Source organism: Nyctereutes procyonoides, unplaced genomic scaffold (genome assembly GCF_905146905.1).
Source record: "Nyctereutes procyonoides isolate TBG_1078 unplaced genomic scaffold, NYPRO_anot_genome, whole genome shotgun sequence".
In the NCBI taxonomy this organism is placed as follows: Eukaryota; Metazoa; Chordata; class Mammalia; order Carnivora; family Canidae; genus Nyctereutes; species Nyctereutes procyonoides.
In genome coordinates this window covers 12733391-12750725 of record NW_026575034.1, presented here as the reverse complement: position 1 = coordinate 12750725, position 17335 = coordinate 12733391, and the positions used below count along the sequence as shown (strand labels likewise).

The window sequence follows — 17335 nt, the reverse complement described above, 5'->3', positions numbered from 1 at the left end:
TTACCTTTTCCTCTGCCCTCAGAACAGTTTTTCATCCAATCCTCTATTTTTTTTTATACCACACACAACTATCTTATAACCTCAACAGTTTAGCTGTAATTTGAGCAGCTTTTGTGCAAAGCATATTGGTTAAAATCAGGCTGGGTGGGATGTATATACAGGTTTTGAGCAGCCAACCCATTTTCCCCTCCACCTGCTGGTGGGTCAGAACCTCTTGATGCCCTCCCAGCCCTATCAGAGTTGGCCGAGGTTGGGCCTGCTGCTGGATGGGCCCTGAGGCCTCATCATGGAGTGAGGTTAAGAGGAGGCAGGGATTTATGGGTTTACTAATCTGCTCAGTTTATTCTTTTTACATTTGTTTGCTCCTTGGGGGAGAAAGAGGAGGTATTTGTCTAAACCATCTCTAGAAACAGAAGTTATTTTAAGCTCATTCTTAAAGAAAACCAGATTCTGCTTTCCCCCAAAGGCGCCCCTGTCTGTCTGTGTCTCTGCGGCCGTCACCCTGAAAGGCAGCTCCTGCAACTGGGCAGCCGGGAGTGGGTTTGGCCTGAAAGCAGCGATTGCCTCTCTGGGGCCCAGGATCCTGGCCTCCCTGTACCCCAGAGCTTTAGGCAGAGCCAGTGGCTCACAGCTTCCTTTCTCTTCCTGTTGCTCAGATGCAGCCCCAATAGTCTTTGCTTGGGAAAAATTGTTCTTCCTGTCTCCCTGTGTTAATTGTCTCTTCTTGCTCTCTGCTCCTCTAGGTCTTTTTTTCTTTTTGAAGGATTCTCAGAGTGGGAAGCAGTAAAGCAAAGAGGTTAAGAGTAGACTCTGGAGTGAGAGAGACCAACATTTCAGTGTCAGTGCTACTACTTTTTATCCGGGTGACTTTACTTCTCTCGTCCCAGCTTCCTCATCTGTAAAATGGGGATAACAATACTACTAACTCAGATGCTTGTCTTGAAGAGTAAATTAAACAATTCATGTAAAGCACTTGGCACAGTGCTCAACATGTGGAATGTGCTCAGAAACTTCTAGCCAGTAGGTTAGTAATTTCTGGAGGTGCTGAAGCGTTACATGGGGGAAGGGCAGCAAGGAGAACTAGCCTCTTTGACCATTTCTTTATGCCACATACTGTCCTAAGTCTTTCACATTCAACCATTTGATGTAGTTCTTTCATCTACCTGGCATGGAAGTTTCAATTATTATCTTTTTTGTGACAGATAAAGAAATTGAGGCTCAGAGAGGTTAAGTTACTGAAAAGACTAAGGAGTGTTGTTAGGTCAGGAGGCTGGTTATCCTGGTTGGGGAGTGACCAGAAGGGGGCACAAGGGAGACTCCCTGGATGCTGAAAATCCACCAAACTGTCCCTTGATATTATAATTTGTTCACCTTTATGTACCTATGATATTTCAATAAAAATTTCAGAAAAAGGAAAAAAAGAAAGCAGCCACAGCTTCCCTTTGGCCACACAGGCCGTGAGTACCAGAGCCAGCTCTGTTTGCCCCCATGTGAGAATGTATAAGCCTTGTTGACCTGGGCCTGCGGAAGCTTTTCTTACGCTCAAGGCCCTGACACGGTGGGCTGTGTCTCCACTCCAGACTTTATGTGGTTTTCACTAGTTTTCTATGAAGGTTCTTTCCTTTTTCAAAGATTTTATTTATTTTTTCATGGGAGGCAGCCAGAGAAGCTGACATAGGCAGAGGGAGAAGCAGGCTCCCTGTGGGAAACGCGATGTGGGACTTGATCCTACGACCCCGGGATCATGCTCTGAGCCAAAGGTAGACTCTCAACCACTGAGCCACCCGGGGGTGCCCCCCGAAGGTTCTTTTCTGTTTCAGGATTCCATCCAGGAGATCCTGTTATAATTAGTCATCACATCTCCTCTGTCTCCTTTGGCCTATGACAAGTTCTCAGTGTTACCTTGTTGGTGATGACGCCAACACTTTTGAGGAGTACTGATTAGGTATTCTGTAGAGTGTTCCTGAGCCGGCCCCTGATGCCTTTCCCATGATGAGACTGAGGCCATGTATTTGAGGGAAGAAAGGCCTTTTCATCACATCTCATCAGAGGTACCATGCGGTCAACACAGCTGATGAGCAGTGAGGTTCATTTAGATCTCTTGAGTAGGATGAGGTTATGTCAGGTTTCTCCACTGCAAAGTTACTTTTTCTTTGTCCCCTTTCTACACACTTTACTTTGGAATTGAGTCATTAAATGCAGCCCACGCTCAAGGCCCACCCCAGCTGTTCTTAGTCATCGAGTTTATCTGATGCAAGGGCTTGTAAACACACACAATCATCTGACTATTTGCGCAGGTAGAGACACACAAGCTCCAAGCCAGACATCCAGACACCGGCATACAGATAATATAGACAGACACCCAAATGAGTTCATATCCACAAACAGACGCTCACAGGCCCTAATAACGCAGATACTAGAGAAATCAATAGTTTTGTCATTCCATTTCTCTTACCAGCCGAGCAATAAATCAGCTAGGGTTTTAATTAACACGGCTTCCGAAATCCCACTTTCTTTCTAGTTCTTAAAGATCTTAAAGAACGAGAATGGAGCACACCTCTGTGCAAGATAGGGGCGGAGGGGGTGACAAAAAGGGGAGTCTGGGATCTCATCAGGCCTTCCAGAAAGGGCCAAAGCCAGGGGAAGTTTGGGGCACTGATTCCCTTTTTCTCCCTCCTTGGCTTTTCCATGGCCCTTTCCGTTCCAGGCCTGAAGGAAGGGGGCATGAGTGTGTCCCCCGCACCTCCCCGGCCCCCCAGGGCCCCAGAGCTCTTCCCTGCCCCAGGGCCCAGAGCTCTTCAACCACAGGGGCCGCATGCTGGTTCCCAGGCACGTGCCTTCACACCCTTGCAGCCCCTGTGTTTGGGAGGAGGGAACAGCTGAAGCCCAGGCCACCACACCAAGAGGCAGCAATGTAACTTGCCTCTGCCGTTGATGGAAGGAGGAAGGATGCTAGAAGGACAAAAGTGACAGCTGTCCACTGCAGTGCTTATGGAGTGAATGAGTCAGTGAGCCAGTGACTAGTTCACGTCTTTCCTCTTAGAAGCTCTTAGGCCAGTTTGCTTAGCTTTCTAGCTCTAGAACATGATGATCATATGTGTTTCCATCCTCTCTATCCCCTTTCTGATCGTGTGAGTCTGCTCTTTGTGGTTCATACTCGATGAATTGTGTAGCTGTACCATAGCTCATAACACCAGAAGCACTCCTTGATATTTAGGCTTTTTCTCTTTTCTTCTTCTTCTGGTGAATATAGTCTGCTAACGTGCCAGATTCATTGCCTGTTGCTTGTCTGGTCATCTGCTTCCAAAACTTCCGTGCCTCCTTCTTGTTATCTGTAAGATGGAGATAGTGGAAAATAAGAGGGTTACCATGGTAAGTGAACACAAGAAACACTGATGAACATATAGGAGGTGTTTAGTAAACATCTGATGGCCTGAAATGGAAACCTTTGGCGATCGCGGGGTATTGATGGCCACCGTGGCACTGTTCCCTGGCTGCAGGCTGCACCTGATGCAGGTGGACTCGGTCCAGCGCTGGATGGAGGACTTGAAGCTCATGACCGAGTGTGAGTGCATGTGCGTCCTGCAGGCAAAGCCTATCAGCCTGGAGGAAGATGCACAGAGTGACCTCATCCTGGCTGGCGGCCCTGGCCCCGGAGACCCCCTGCAGCTGCTTCTCAAGAGGGGCTGGGTCATCAGCACCGAGCTGCGCAGGATTGGACAGAAGCTGGCCCAGGACCGCTGGGCACGCGTCCACAGCATGAGCGTGCGTCTGACTTGCCACGCCCGCTCCATGGTCAGCGAGTACAGCGCGGTCAGCAGGAGCTCCTCACAGGAGATGAGTCAGGTCGGCTGTCTTGGCAAGGGCACGGGCCCTTGGAAGGGGATGCCTTCTGGAAGACTGGGTCCGAAGTGTCCAAAGTGTTTGAACCTTTCCTGCTCCAGGGCCTCCCTCCTGTTCTGAGAAGCAGGGAAGATAGTAAGGACCTTTATTGAGAACCTAGCACGTTCTGGGCACCGAGCTAGGTGTTTGCCCACACACGCCTCATTTAACCTGCACTACGTGTGAGGCAGGCATAGCCACTGCGAGAGGCTGTTCAGGGGTGCCGTGTACCCACTTTTGTGCCAGACTGGGCTCAAGTGTCAGCTCTGCTGTGGGACCTTGGCAAGTTACTTACCTTCTCTGTGCCCCAGTTCCATCACCCTAATGAGTATAATAATAGCACATTTTTTATACATATGTTGTGCGGACTAATGTGTTATTACATGTTAAACATGAAAAACAGTTGCTGAAAAATATTAGCTAGTATGATATCCTCACTGTATGGATGAGGAAACAGAAATTCAGAGAGCTTAAGTAACTTGCCCAAAGTTAAGTCATATTCAGTCTCTTTCTGATTCTGAAGCCCATGATCTTGAAGCTTCCTTTCTAAGCCTATAATGGAGCATTGAAAATCGCCTTGTCATCTGGTTTTCTTTCTTCTGGCATTCACTCCCCAGCTCAGTGCTTTACCCTTTTCCTTGCTCCACTTCACAGACAGTAAACTCCTATTCATCCCTAGCAGCCCCGCTCAAATGTCCCTTCCTCTCTGAAGCATCCCACATCCCCCAGCATAACTCAGTGCCTGGTTTTCTTTTTTGAGCTCCCAAAGAAGCTGATGATGGTGTCTTGCCATCCATATAGCACTGTGTTACAGTTTATGTGCCTGCTTCCAAAATCAGGTGATTTGATTCATCTTTATACCCTGGAGGGCCCTGTACAGTAGTTGGTCCTCAACCTATGCTTGTTGACTCAAATAGACTTTTCTATTTTTTTCTACAGCTCGAGAAACTGCTAATGGAGAAATGCTCAGAGCTCTCGGCGGTCACAGAGAGGTAAAAATCTGGATGCTGGCTAAGACTGGACAGGCTGTCGTCAGGCAGGGGAAGGGGCTGGCATCTTCTTCCAGAGGGAGAGTGTGAGTGGGGAGGCCTGGTGGTGGCCCAGGAGCCTCCTTTTGCTGACTTTTATCAGCGACTTTGAAAGGGTCACTTGGGATTTTCTGCCCCATTTTCAGGCCCTATGGAGAATGTAAAGGAGGAGAGGCCCAGGCATAGGAAGAGAGAGGATTGGTAAAGGTTGGTAAGAAGGAAAAGGTTTCCCAGAGCTTTGGGAAGGCCCCACCCAACCCCCAAAGTCAAGGCAAGGTGACAGCAGACATCACACCCTATACTCACAGACACATAGACAAGGATTTCACAGACACACACTTGCCTGTATATAGATATATAAACACACACTCATATATTCACAGAAATACACCCACACCTTCTTCTCTGTATCTCACACACATAAACATATATATACGTTTACACGCAGACACATACACTCAGCTTCACATGTATACACACCCAGGTGTATGTTAACACTCTCCTTTACTCTTCCCAGCCCCCATGCCCTGCAAGAGAAACATGGGACTTGGTATCCCCTAGAGTTCCCGCTGGGGTCTTTGGCCTTCCAGTGGAACATTTCAGGCTATAGGGATAAATTCAAACTTGATCCACCCCCTGCTCTTCCTACCTGGAGAGAACATTTTTAAAGCTCCTTTCTGTAGACAGCCCTTCCTTCCCTCCCTCCCTTCCTTCCTTCCTTCCTTCCTTCCTTCCTTCCTTCCTTCCTTTCTTTCTCTTTCTTTCTTTCTTTCTTTCTTTCTTTCTTTCTTTCTTTCTTTCTTTCTTTTCTTTCTGATTTTTATTTATTCATGAGAGACACAGAGAGAGGCAGAGACATAAGCAGAGGGAGAAGCAGGCTGCCTGTGGGGAACCCAATGCAGGACTCGATTCCAGGACCCCAGGATCACAACCTGAGCCAAAGGCAGATGCTCAACCACTGAGCCACCCAGATGCCCCTGAATAGCATTTCTTAAAGGGTCACACATATTGCCATACACCTTGCAAGTGAGCCCTGGCCTGCCTGGCACACCAGCACCCTCCTCTGCAGCTCCTATGCCCCATCCCTAGACCCCGGTGCAATGAGGGCAGATTCTCTCAGGGAGAAGCCCAGAGGTATGAATTTGACCACTCTCTGATGGCCTTTCTCCTTGGTGACATGGACTGTTAGCTCCCTTTTCAGGCAGCGCTTCTCTGAACCCTAGCAGGCCAGAGAAGGACGAAACTGTTATGGAATATTCCATCTCTGATTCCCCTGGAGCTAGCTGATGGCTTCTCCCTAGGCCACTGGCACCACCCCCAGGCCTGCAGCAGGCCCAGATATGGCCCCTAGGATGGTTCTAGGCTGGATACCTGCCCCTCCCAGTGGCCCCACTCTGCGGCTTCTTTCTCCCAGGTGCCTCCAGGTTGAGAATGAGCATGTCCTGAAGTCAATGAAGGCCTGTGTGAGTGAGACCTTGAGCACGCTGGGCCGGCACTTCGGCCAGCTGCTGGAGCTGGCCCTGACCCGGGAAGTGCAGGTCAGTGCGGGCAGGGCTGCGGAGAGGGGTGCTTGTGTAGACCCCCGGGGTGGGGGTGTGGGTTAGGAAAGGTGTGCACCAGGCCGTGGGAAGCCCTAAAAAGTCCTTTCTTGGGGGAGGCAGGGGCAGGGGATAGCCTCAGACTACCAAGGTGAACTCCGGCACCTAGCAAACAGGATTGTTAGAGCTCAAGGCTTCCCATGTTAGCCCAAATCTCCATTTTCCAGATGTGAAAACTAGAACCCAGAGAGGGAAGAGACTTACCTAAGGTTCACAGAGCACAGAGCAAGTCCACGCAGAAGTTGGCATTTCCCAGCTGCACTTTCAGTATCGTTCCTACCACCTTAAATCTCCGTGTACTTATTGTCCACAGTACATGGAGTGGGTCCCTAGTGTCCTGAAAGATGTAAGGTACCTGTGGGGAACAAACCAATTCCAGAAATCCCGGCAATAGAAAAGAATCTCGGAAGGTCATATATAGTCCAGCCCCTGCCTCTAGGCAGGGTCGTGCTTGATTCTAGAAAGAACGAGGACTTTGGAACCAGATAGATCTACTTTCAAACTCTGGTTCACTGTGAGACCTTGATTATGTCCTTAACCTCCAAAAGGCCTCATTTTCTTCATCCACAAAGTGAAAACCTTCCCCAGAAGAAAAGTGAGAGGATTAAGCAAACATCATAGTATGGGTTAAATATATGTTATTTCCCTCTGTTGCCTTTTCCTATTTTAAAAGCCTCCCAGAAAAGCGGATTCCATAAGGTTTTCATTATGAAAGGTATTTACATGTTATTTATAGTTACAGAAATATTGTGTTACATATTTGCCATTCTTTTCCCACCACCAAATAAAAGCCTTCCACAAATAGCAAGTCCCTTTCCCTATCAGCTTCTCTCCAGACTCAGCCTTTCTCCGCATCCAGGAGCTTCCTTTTTCTCCTTCCTGTGTGTCTGGCTCATTTTGCACAGGGTACAGGCTCTTCTGACCCGGCCCACCTGCTGCTGGGCAGTGCAGCTGGGCCGATGCATTCTCACCCCCCAACCCCGGAGAGTCTGCAAAGGCCACTCTGTCCCAAGAGCCTGGGATGAGTGGAAGGAAGGGCCAAAAGCTGGGCTGCTGGGGCTGGTACTTGGCATTGATGTGCAAATGCTGGCCCGCACATATAGGGGCGGGTGGTGGCTCAAGCTGGGGCCAGTGTCCCAAACTGAGCTCTCAAGTCCCAGAGGGACCCTATGGAACATGAGGCCAAAGTGGGTGAAAAAGTCAAGGGGGCGAAGAGTGAGGATATTGAAGGCAGTCCTGGGGAGGAAGGGGAGCCTGGAGGTATTTTTGAGCAGGGCTATGGTACCTACTGATGCTTTTCATGTTACTTCTGTGCCTTTTTGCCTGGAGGTAGCAGGTTCAATGAAAAGGGCTAAGCTCGAAGAGTTATGTTGGATTGTAAACAGAAGCCAGCTGGGTTTGGAAGTAGTCAATCTACCAGGAGGCAAAGGTGTCTTTTCAATGGTCTGTGTCAGAATCCTGGAGAAAGCCCCCTGGGCTGCCAGGAGCCTGCCTGAACCTTGTGGACCATGCCGCTGGTCTCCTGGGCAGTGCTGGGTCCATTCTGGGTTTTCCTTCATCCCGATCTTGTTCGCAGTGGGATTCCTGATCTGGTCCTTCTGTTTCCCTGGCTAAGTCCTGCCCTTCCCCAGGTCTGACCACCTGGGTCACTGATGCTTGGTTTGGGAGCTGCACTGGATCAGCTGCTCCTCTCTTAGAATTTGATCACCCATTGGCCTCCCTCCCCTTGTCTGTCCCACATATTCCTTAGCTTCAGATAAGCCCCCTTCCCTCCCAGCATGCACCTTCGTGGCCCCCTCTATGGATCTTGGTGGCCCCTCTATGCCCTCCTATGGGTCGGGCTTGCCATGCTCGTTTGTCTGATGTTTAGGTTGTTTGTTATTTTGTTTGGTTTTTATGTTAGGACGTTTCCATACAGATGGCAGTGACATAAGGAAACACTGGCTGAAGGCAAGGTGATTTGTGTTCAGTGTTGTAAGCATGTGTTTCTTAAACTGGTGACCCAAGGACCCTGGTACCAATCCCTGGGATGTTAGCAATTATATAAGGATCATATTTGGGGGTATCTCCACATAAAGGAACTTAAGCCTATTTCCATGCATTGGGATTTCTTCCATCATGTGCTCTTCTGCATCAAGAGTCTTCTTACATTCATAGTCTCCACACATTCATAGTATTTGTCAGGCCTGTAGCTTCCATAGATAAGGATTTGGGTTTGTTTTGTTCACGGATATGTATCGGTGACTAGGATAGTACCTTTCATACAGCAGGCACTCAGTAAAGACTTATTAATGAATGAATATTAAGCAGTATATTCCAAACTTGCATAGTCACAATGAATCTTTTTTTAAAAATTATTCTTAAAGCACCTGATCACTTACTCTGGCATGCTGGCATTTCAGGAAATGCAATTTAGTAAAAAAATATTTTTGCACTCAGGAGGCTCTTGAGCAGAGGAAGAATGCTCGCCCCCCCCCTCCGCCCCCCATTCCCCACCATCCACAAAAATACTATGTGATAGAACAATGCTCACAATGAGGGCAATGACAACCTAGCACTACTCTGCTCTAGTCCGCTCTATCCTGGAGTATTACGTCCAGTTCCAGACCCCGGATGTCTCCCTGGCAATGGCTGTGCTCAGAGGAGGCTCCTACAAGGTTGGGGGAAAGGCTGAAGATCAAGGTATGTGGGACATAGGTGGAGGAGCTGAGGGTGTTTCATCTAAGGATGGACAGACACTCTGCTACCCCCATAGTTCTGTTTGGGGGCTCTGCAGGGAGAAGGGCTTCAGGCCAGCAGGGCCAGATCTAGAGGACATCCTCTGTAGCAAGGAGTTGGTGAAACAACAGGGCTGCTGCCCTGCAGTGGAAGGGGCTGCCTTCTGAACTCTCCGTCCCTGAGCCAAGCACGTCAGGCTTGCGGGGCATTAGCAGGGGATGAGTGACTTGCAAGGTTTCTTCCAGTCTTGGTAGCATGGAAATCTATGAATGTGGGTGTTGTGGGGTAGGGGATTGTGTGGAGTTTGGAGGCATATCCAGGTTCACATCTTGCTGGTGCTACTTACTGGATTTGCAGACTTGGGCCAGTTACTTAATGTCCTTCACCTCTGCAGTGGGTTGTCATTAGGATAAATGAGACAAGCCAAGAGTAACTGGTGGCACTCTTCTGACAGTGTCAACAGCTTTATTCACTCAAGACTTGCTCTACCTTAAGAGAAGCTCACAGTGTGCTTTGCTAAAAGAGCCCCCTAGTCACCTAAAGAATTGTTTATTAAGATAATTTGACTACTTGGTGGGTATGGAAAACTTTAAAGTTTAAATGTTAGGAGCCACCAATAGGAAATTAATGAACACTGATGATTAATCTATCTGGGAATAGAGGATTAGCTATGTGGGAGGTAATAGAAAACTTAACTTATAAAAAAAATGATTTACTTAAAAATGACTTCTAGGGGACTCTCTATCAAATAAATTGACTCTAAACTGTACCTTGACTCAGCTTCATGTGGGTAGAAGTTATATTAATTTATCCTTTCATTCCATCAATTATTTTTGATTTTAGTTTAAAATAGAGTAGTTTTATTCTAATAAAACTGATTAGGGAATGCAGCTTTGGCTCTGTGGCTAAGTGAACTAGTTAAAACTTTATCTCACAGCTAAATTTCCCCTCCCTGCTGGTCAGCCTCAGGCATCCCCTGAGGGACAAGCACTTAGCTTGTGACAGAGCTCAGAGCAGAGCGACACTTCATAAGAGAAGAGAGACAGGTGCTAAGCTGAACATACTCATCCCTACCCTCTCAGTAGGGGGACAGAAGGAGGTAGGGAGCAAAGCTAGCAGAGGTGTGTTGCTGAAATCCCTACCTAGGGGACAGGAATAGTGGGGAACCACATCCGGCCCCTTAGTAGTTGACACTTCTTGCCCTATTATTTTATTGGCCTTTTTTTTTTACATTTATTTTTATTTAAGTTTGATTTGCCAACACATAGTATAACACCCAGGGCTCATCCCATCAAGTGCCCTCCTCAGTGCCCGTCACCCAGCTACCCCATCCCCCTGCCCACCTCTCCTTCTGCAACCCTTTTTTCATTTCCCAGAGTTAGGAGTCTCTCATGCTTTGTCTCCCTCTCTAATTTTTGCCACTTGTCTTATTGGCTTTATCCATTGGGCTGTGGTCAGGCACGAGGGCGGCTGAGCCCCTTGGGGGAGGAGGTCAGCTGCCAGCGGGGAGGTTATTTCTCACTTTCATGAAGCCATTCCTCCAAATAACAACCCCTACTTCTTTGTAGATCCTTCTGGAGTCACAGTGGGAAATTTAGACTCTGTTCCTGAAGGCTTGAAAATGACTCATGATATTACATCCATTAAATTAGCTCTAAGGAGGTTTTGTAACTAAAGCTCAAAATTTGCTGTTTTGTCCTATTTCCCACTCTCAGATCTTTCTCAGTTATGTTGTTCAGTATAGGTAATCAGAGGCTGCAATGCAGCTACGTCGTAACATAAAGATAATCTGTACATAAAGATCTCTAAAATTTAGAAATTGTCTGTCTTATCATAAAGTTCTCTGAGAGAAAATAGTTAAAGAAAAAAACTTAAAACTCTGCATCCCTTTACCTGTAGGAATAATTCAAAGTCCCAAATACTTAGGTTAATCTAATTCTCTTCCATTTTCTTTCTGTGCTCATCTTAGCCAGAAAGGTCTCATCCCAGTGTGTGTGGTCATGTTTCCTTGGGAAGCTATAGTCTGGTCTGTCTCTCCAGCAAGGGGAGGGGCTCCCTGCAGGCTTCCCAGTTGTTTTTTTTTTTTTTTTTTAAGATTTTTATTTATTTATTCATGAGAGACACAAAGAGAGAGATTGAGAGAGAGAGAGAGAGAGAGGGAGAGGCAGAGACACAGGCAGAGGGAGAAGCAGGCTCCATGCAGGGAGCCCGATGTGGGACTCGATCCCAAGACTCCAGGATCACGCTCTGAGCTGAAGGCAGGCACTTAACCACTGAGCCACCCAGGCATCCCCCAGGCTTCCCAATTTGTACTGGTCTTTCTCAGCTATGCTTGAAAGAGGTAGTACCGTGGATACACAGCAGTATCACAGCACTACTCCTGCACTCACAGAAAGTTAAAACAAGGCCAATCCTCAGTCCCTAAAGGACGAGTTCCAGGCAACATTTCATGCTAGGACTCCGTCTTAGGGTTGCTGAAGGTCTTAACAGATACTCCTTTGCAGTTGAGTGAAAGAGGGTAGGGAACAGACACCATCTTGGTGGCACCTGTGGCATTACATCAGTTTATTTCAGTTGTCCATGGTCCACAAGGCTTTCTGAACATTCATTCACTGGGGGGAAGCATCTACCATAGATTAACTGTGGCACAATGTTTACTATATATGGGAGAAAAATGTCTCCTTTTTTTATAGAAGGGCATTTGATATGTTTACTTCTTCACGCAAAGTCAGATATTTGTAATCTCTTCCCAATGACTTACTTGGTTTGCATACTTTCCCACCCAGCATTTTTAACATTTCTTAATTTCTAGCTCCCCTCCAAACACTGTTTTTCTGCCATCCCAGGCTGCATTGATTTGGGCTGCTTGAAGTGACTTAGGCTAGAATTCTTCAAACCACTTCAAAGGCATCACATTCTCCAGGTTCCCAAAGATTTTCTAGGAGAAACGCAAGCATATATACTTTTAAGGAAATCAATGTCCAGATCTCCAATTTTTGTTTCTTTCCTAGAAATGATCCTCCCAATAATACACAGTTTCAAACATCCCTTCTATTACTTTCCAAAAGAGGGGTCTGCTCCCACCCATCCCAAATCTTATAGTGCATTGCCCTGCTGTGTAAAATCTTGGAGTGGCAGTAGGATTGGGGAGATCAAAGAAGCCTTCATTCCTGAACTATAACCCATAGGCCTCCATGAATTATTTCTGTGCTTTTTCTTACATATTTCTATTGAGAAAGGCATTAGAAATTGTGTGTTTTGCCCAGTGTGGAGATATATGGTAGTGTGTGTGTGTGTGTGTGTGTGTGTGTGTGTGTTGGTGGGGTGGTTTTGAAAGTTTTCAATTTATTATATCCCTTCCATCTCTATTTACTCGCAGACTATGCATGGCTCTTGAGGGACATTCTCCTTAGACAAAGCAAAGAGAGAACTGATAGGATGTATCAAGCACTCAAAGTGGCTTTTGGGGGCACATATTTAAATGCAAGCAATTCCTTGCAACTACATCTCTCACTCAACCCTAGGATATGTTATCCATTGGCTAGAAAACATCTTTGAAGAGCCAGAGATTCTAAAGGTTAATGATCCTGATTCTTTTAAATGCTGGAGTATTTTAGAGAATGACTAAATTTTTCAAGATATATTGGATAAAATCCACAGATACAAATTTTACATGATTTTTTTTCAGATTTGGTGCACATTATTTAAGAAAGCAGTTAAAGCTTATTTTGTCAACATATTTTATGAAATATTTATGCTAATTTCTACTTCTTGTTAGCAAAAGATAAAATTAATTGCTGGCAGCTGGACTCATTAGATTTAACCAGTAAATACCTTTTTCCTTCTTTAAATATGTAGGGAAGTTTGATCATTAGAGCTACTAAAAATAATCAAATGATTTCTAATGTTTTTTTAAGATTTATTTATTTATTAGAGAGAGCATGCACACATAAGGGGGCGGGCAGAAAGAGAGGGAAAGAGAGAGGGAGAGAGAAAGGAGACTCCTTACTAAGGCTAGAGCCCAACATGGGGCTCCATCTCATGACCCTGAGATCATGACTTGAGCCAAAATCAAGAATCGGATCCTTAACCCACTGAGCCACCCAGGCGCCCTGATTTCTAATTTTTTATTCTCAAATTTTAATTATTCCTTATAATGAACACCAAATTTCAATACATATACCCACCTATTTACTGGAAAAATACAATGTATTTACTATATTCCTAGATTTATAAGTAATTTGCAATGTTAGCTACATATTACTTTGCATTATTAAAAGTTTAGTAAATTGATTTATCTTGGCTTTATAACATATACAAATAAACCAGATTTTATTTTATCTCTACATTGTTTTAGTACTACCAGTTTTTAGCATTTTCCCTTGGAGAATGATTTCTATAATTATTTGTCAGTGTTTTTTTTTAGCATTTCTTGAAACATATCAAAACATTTTATAATTAAAAATGTAGTTCTATATTGAGAAAAAGTTGTCTTGGCTGACTGGCTTGGTTGAAAGAACTGTCTTTGCCAATTAGGATATAGGGTGGGCATTTCCATAATTTAAATAAGCAAAAGCTGTAGTGTCAAGGTTTTGATAAAACTTGTTTGAAACACACGCAAATATTTTTATTAAAAATTGTATTGGCAATGAAAGTAATAATATTTTGATTTTCCCAATCCTTTCTACATAATTTGGATAACCCAAGGTGCTCCAAGTGAAAGAGAAATGGGTATAATTAATAATTATTTGATAAGTCTTGGTAAAGTACATTTGGAATTCTTCCCAGAAATTGAGATAGTGAATGAACAACTCCAATGATCGGGTGACAAATGCTTTTGCAAGTCAAGTGATTTCCAATTCTTTGCTTTTACCAATTTAGAGGAGTTATCAGCTCACAGATCATCAAAAATAGTGTTTGATGATGGATCACTATGTGATTGCATAACTCAGAATGTACTCAAAGGGTTGAGCAACTTGGCTATATAAACTCTTCCCATTCCTCTCTATGGATTTATGGGAACAAGATTTTTCAGGGTTTACGTCTCAAAATAGAGCACTAAGTCAATATTCAATCATGTATATGTGAATTAATGAGAAAGCCTAAAAAAGAATAGAAAGCCTCATTTATCTCATCAGGACATATATTTGTAATAAAATTTAAATTTTTGTAATTTATGATTATTTGTCAAAATTTGTAATCTATGTTGCTTTGGCCAATTGTACTGATAATAATTAGTAACTCAACCAAGAATAGAGTATTTTTTTAAAGATTTTATTTATTTATTTAGAAGGAAAGAGTGCGAGCAAGGGGAGGGGCAGAGGGAGAAGGAGAGAGAATCTCAAGCAGACTCCACCCTAAGCGCGGAGCCCTATGAGGCTTGAAGCTGTTATCTATCTCATGACTCTGAGATCATGACCTGAGCCAAACCAAGAGTTGGACGCTTAACCAACTAAGCCACCCAGATGCCCCAAGAAGAGAGTATTTTTTAAATACTTAGAGCCTGATAGGCACAGGAAAAAAATGAAATTTCAAATGTCAGTGATAAATATGACAAGGGTGATCCATAAAACACTTTGAAACTTAAATGTATTACATTAAGAGAAAATTCTGAGGAGGGATTGGATGGGAACATAAATTTAAGGATGAAAAGATGCAAAATGCTGACAATGTTAAAGAAAGGGATTATTCATACATTTTTAAGAGGATGATGAGGGCATCAAGTTGTTTTGGTATTTAAGTTCCACTGACTACATCTAAAAAGAGTGATGTAATCCTTTTATTTTATGTGAGTATCTACAATCTGCTGGAAATTACATCCTTTCCAACTTTGTTCTTGAAACTGGTGGTGAAAAATTTTAACCATCAAATCAAAAATGTGCAAGGGGTCATATATTTTTCAAAAATCCTTTAGGTCTAAATAAGAAAATTAAAAAATGCCTTAGAATACATAGACATTTTAGTTCTATATCATGAAAGCTGTTATCCTTGCCTCTTGCTGGGGAACTGCTTAAGCCTAAGATCCCTGTCTTTCTTGTCTTTCTTTTCTCTTCTTTCTTTCTTTCTTTCTTTCTTTCTTTCTTTCTTTCTTTCTTTCTTTCTTTCTTTCTTTCCTTTCTTCTTTTTTTTGATCCCTGTCTTTCTAAGGAAGGTTTCCTTGTGATGTTCCTGAAGTCTGGATCCTTATAGGCCTCGTGAAGACCAGTTCTTCTGCTATATGCTTCTTAGAACACAGTCTTTCCATACCTTTTGAGTATGTTAACCTTGAGTAGCATTTCTTTCTGCTACATCCTTTTTTTTCCCCACTAATGAACTATGTTTCCAGGATTCTCTCCTTTTCTTAATCCCTGACTCCTTTTAGGGAGCCTGTTGAATTTCTGTCACTCTACCCTGCTTCTCATGTTGGTCTCTTTCCTTATCTAACTCCTAGAAAGAGCACTAACTCCTAGAATGAGCACTAACTCCTAGAATGAGCACTAATTGCTGGATTTCACACATTGACTTCTTCCTTTCTGGCACATTCTTTCATTTTTCAAAAAAAAAAATCTTCTGGACGTTGGAATTTGCCTTATTGAGAGAAATGAAATCAATTAAGGTCTGTGTTTGCCCCAAACCTCCAATTCTAAGACATCTCATCCACATTTGCCTCCCTAAATGGGACATTCCAATCCAGGAGATATTTTCCCATCACAACAATAGCTAATCCGAGCCTGGATTCAGTTGGGATTTTGTCTGTCTCCAGGGTGTCCAATCTTTCTGTGCCCTTCCTCAGGGGCACCTGATTCATGTGTTTCTCCACTACATTCTCTGAGGACACAGGCAATACTGTATCCTCATATTCAAAGCCTTTCACCTAGAAATTTATGTAGCAATCCTTTAGATATCTCCTGCTATTCTCTGGAGCCCTCTCCTGTTTTCCAGAACTCAGTGCGTAACAACCATTTTTATTATATTGTGTCATCCAAAGGATCAAGAATGTGGGAAGAGCCTGGCCGAGTGATTCTTTTGTTCCACGTGGCCTCAACAGAGTTTATGTGGTGTTAGTCAGCTGGCAGATGGTCTGGAGAGTCTTAGAAAACTTCGTCACATGTGTAGTGCCTTGGAGGGGACAGCTGGACAGCTGGTTGTGTGCTGAGAGTACTGCTCCGGGATCCTACACACGTGGCTTCTCCAGCATGGCAGTCTTAGAGTTACCAAACTTCTTACATGGCAACTCAGGATTCTGAAAAGAATGTTCTAAGAAGCCTAGGTGGCAGCTTCAAGGTCTTTTATGAGCTAGCCTTGGAGATCCTGGAACATTACTTCTACCAACTGCTGGCTTTTATTGGTCAAGCAAGTCATTGGGGCCAGTCCAGATTTAAAAGGTGGTGGTGGCACGGGGTAGTAGAGCCCACCTGTCTAAGGGAGGAGTAGCAAAGAATCTGTGGCCAGGTTTAATCTGCTACACCCCGTCACATCGGCCCATATGTATATAAGCCCTTTGCATGACTGGGCTGCCCTAACTGCCCAGCTGTGGATTCTCTGTCTGAAGCTTTAGGCAGAGCCTTCACAGTATTTTCCTGGCTCCCCCTGAGGAACTTTCCAGGCTGATGTGCGAGCCTTTACCTCTCCTGATCAATTTCACTGGGCTGCAGTCGCTCTTTCTGACTGAGAAACAATTAAAAATATTTTTTCCTCTTCGAATTCCTTATTTAAAGCAGCTAGATTATGTGCACCTCCCTAACTCTTCTTTATCCCTTTCTCCTAGTTTTCAAGATTCTAGTTTCTTTGTTTCTTCTCTGCCTACTTTGTCTTTAAAACAATATTTCTGTCATTCAGCTTCATCAATCTTTGTTCCTTTATTTTGTCTCTTTTCCGCCACTCTTCTCACGATACAGGGTGAGGCATATTTTTGACACTTCTTCAGTTCCTCCTTGATTGCCTGACAAATCTTGATTTTAGAGACTGTGGTAGTTTGAAGCTGACACCAAGAGAGGATGTGATAAATGCCTGTCAAGGATAAAGGAGAGGAAGTGGGGGCAGGCACAGAAAACCATGTTTCAGGTCTGAAAACAGAAATAAAAGGGAGAAGGAAGACTTGGGTAGAAGAGACTTGAAATTTTCAGGCCA

At 44.5% G+C, this 17335-nt stretch overlaps 1 protein-coding gene across 1 annotated transcript in view; it reads left to right on the top strand.

The window, feature by feature from the left end:
- The window catches only part of INSC (INSC spindle orientation adaptor protein), a 120756-nt gene that overhangs the window by 49917 nt on the left and 53504 nt on the right, over positions 1-17335 (top strand). Inside the window, exons 3-5 of the mRNA XM_055317549.1 lie at positions 3501-3846; positions 4822-4874; positions 6325-6448. Of these exons, the coding sequence (XP_055173524.1) occupies positions 3501-3846; positions 4822-4874; positions 6325-6448 (523 nt within the window). The remainder of the gene's footprint in view (positions 1-3500; positions 3847-4821; positions 4875-6324; positions 6449-17335) is intronic.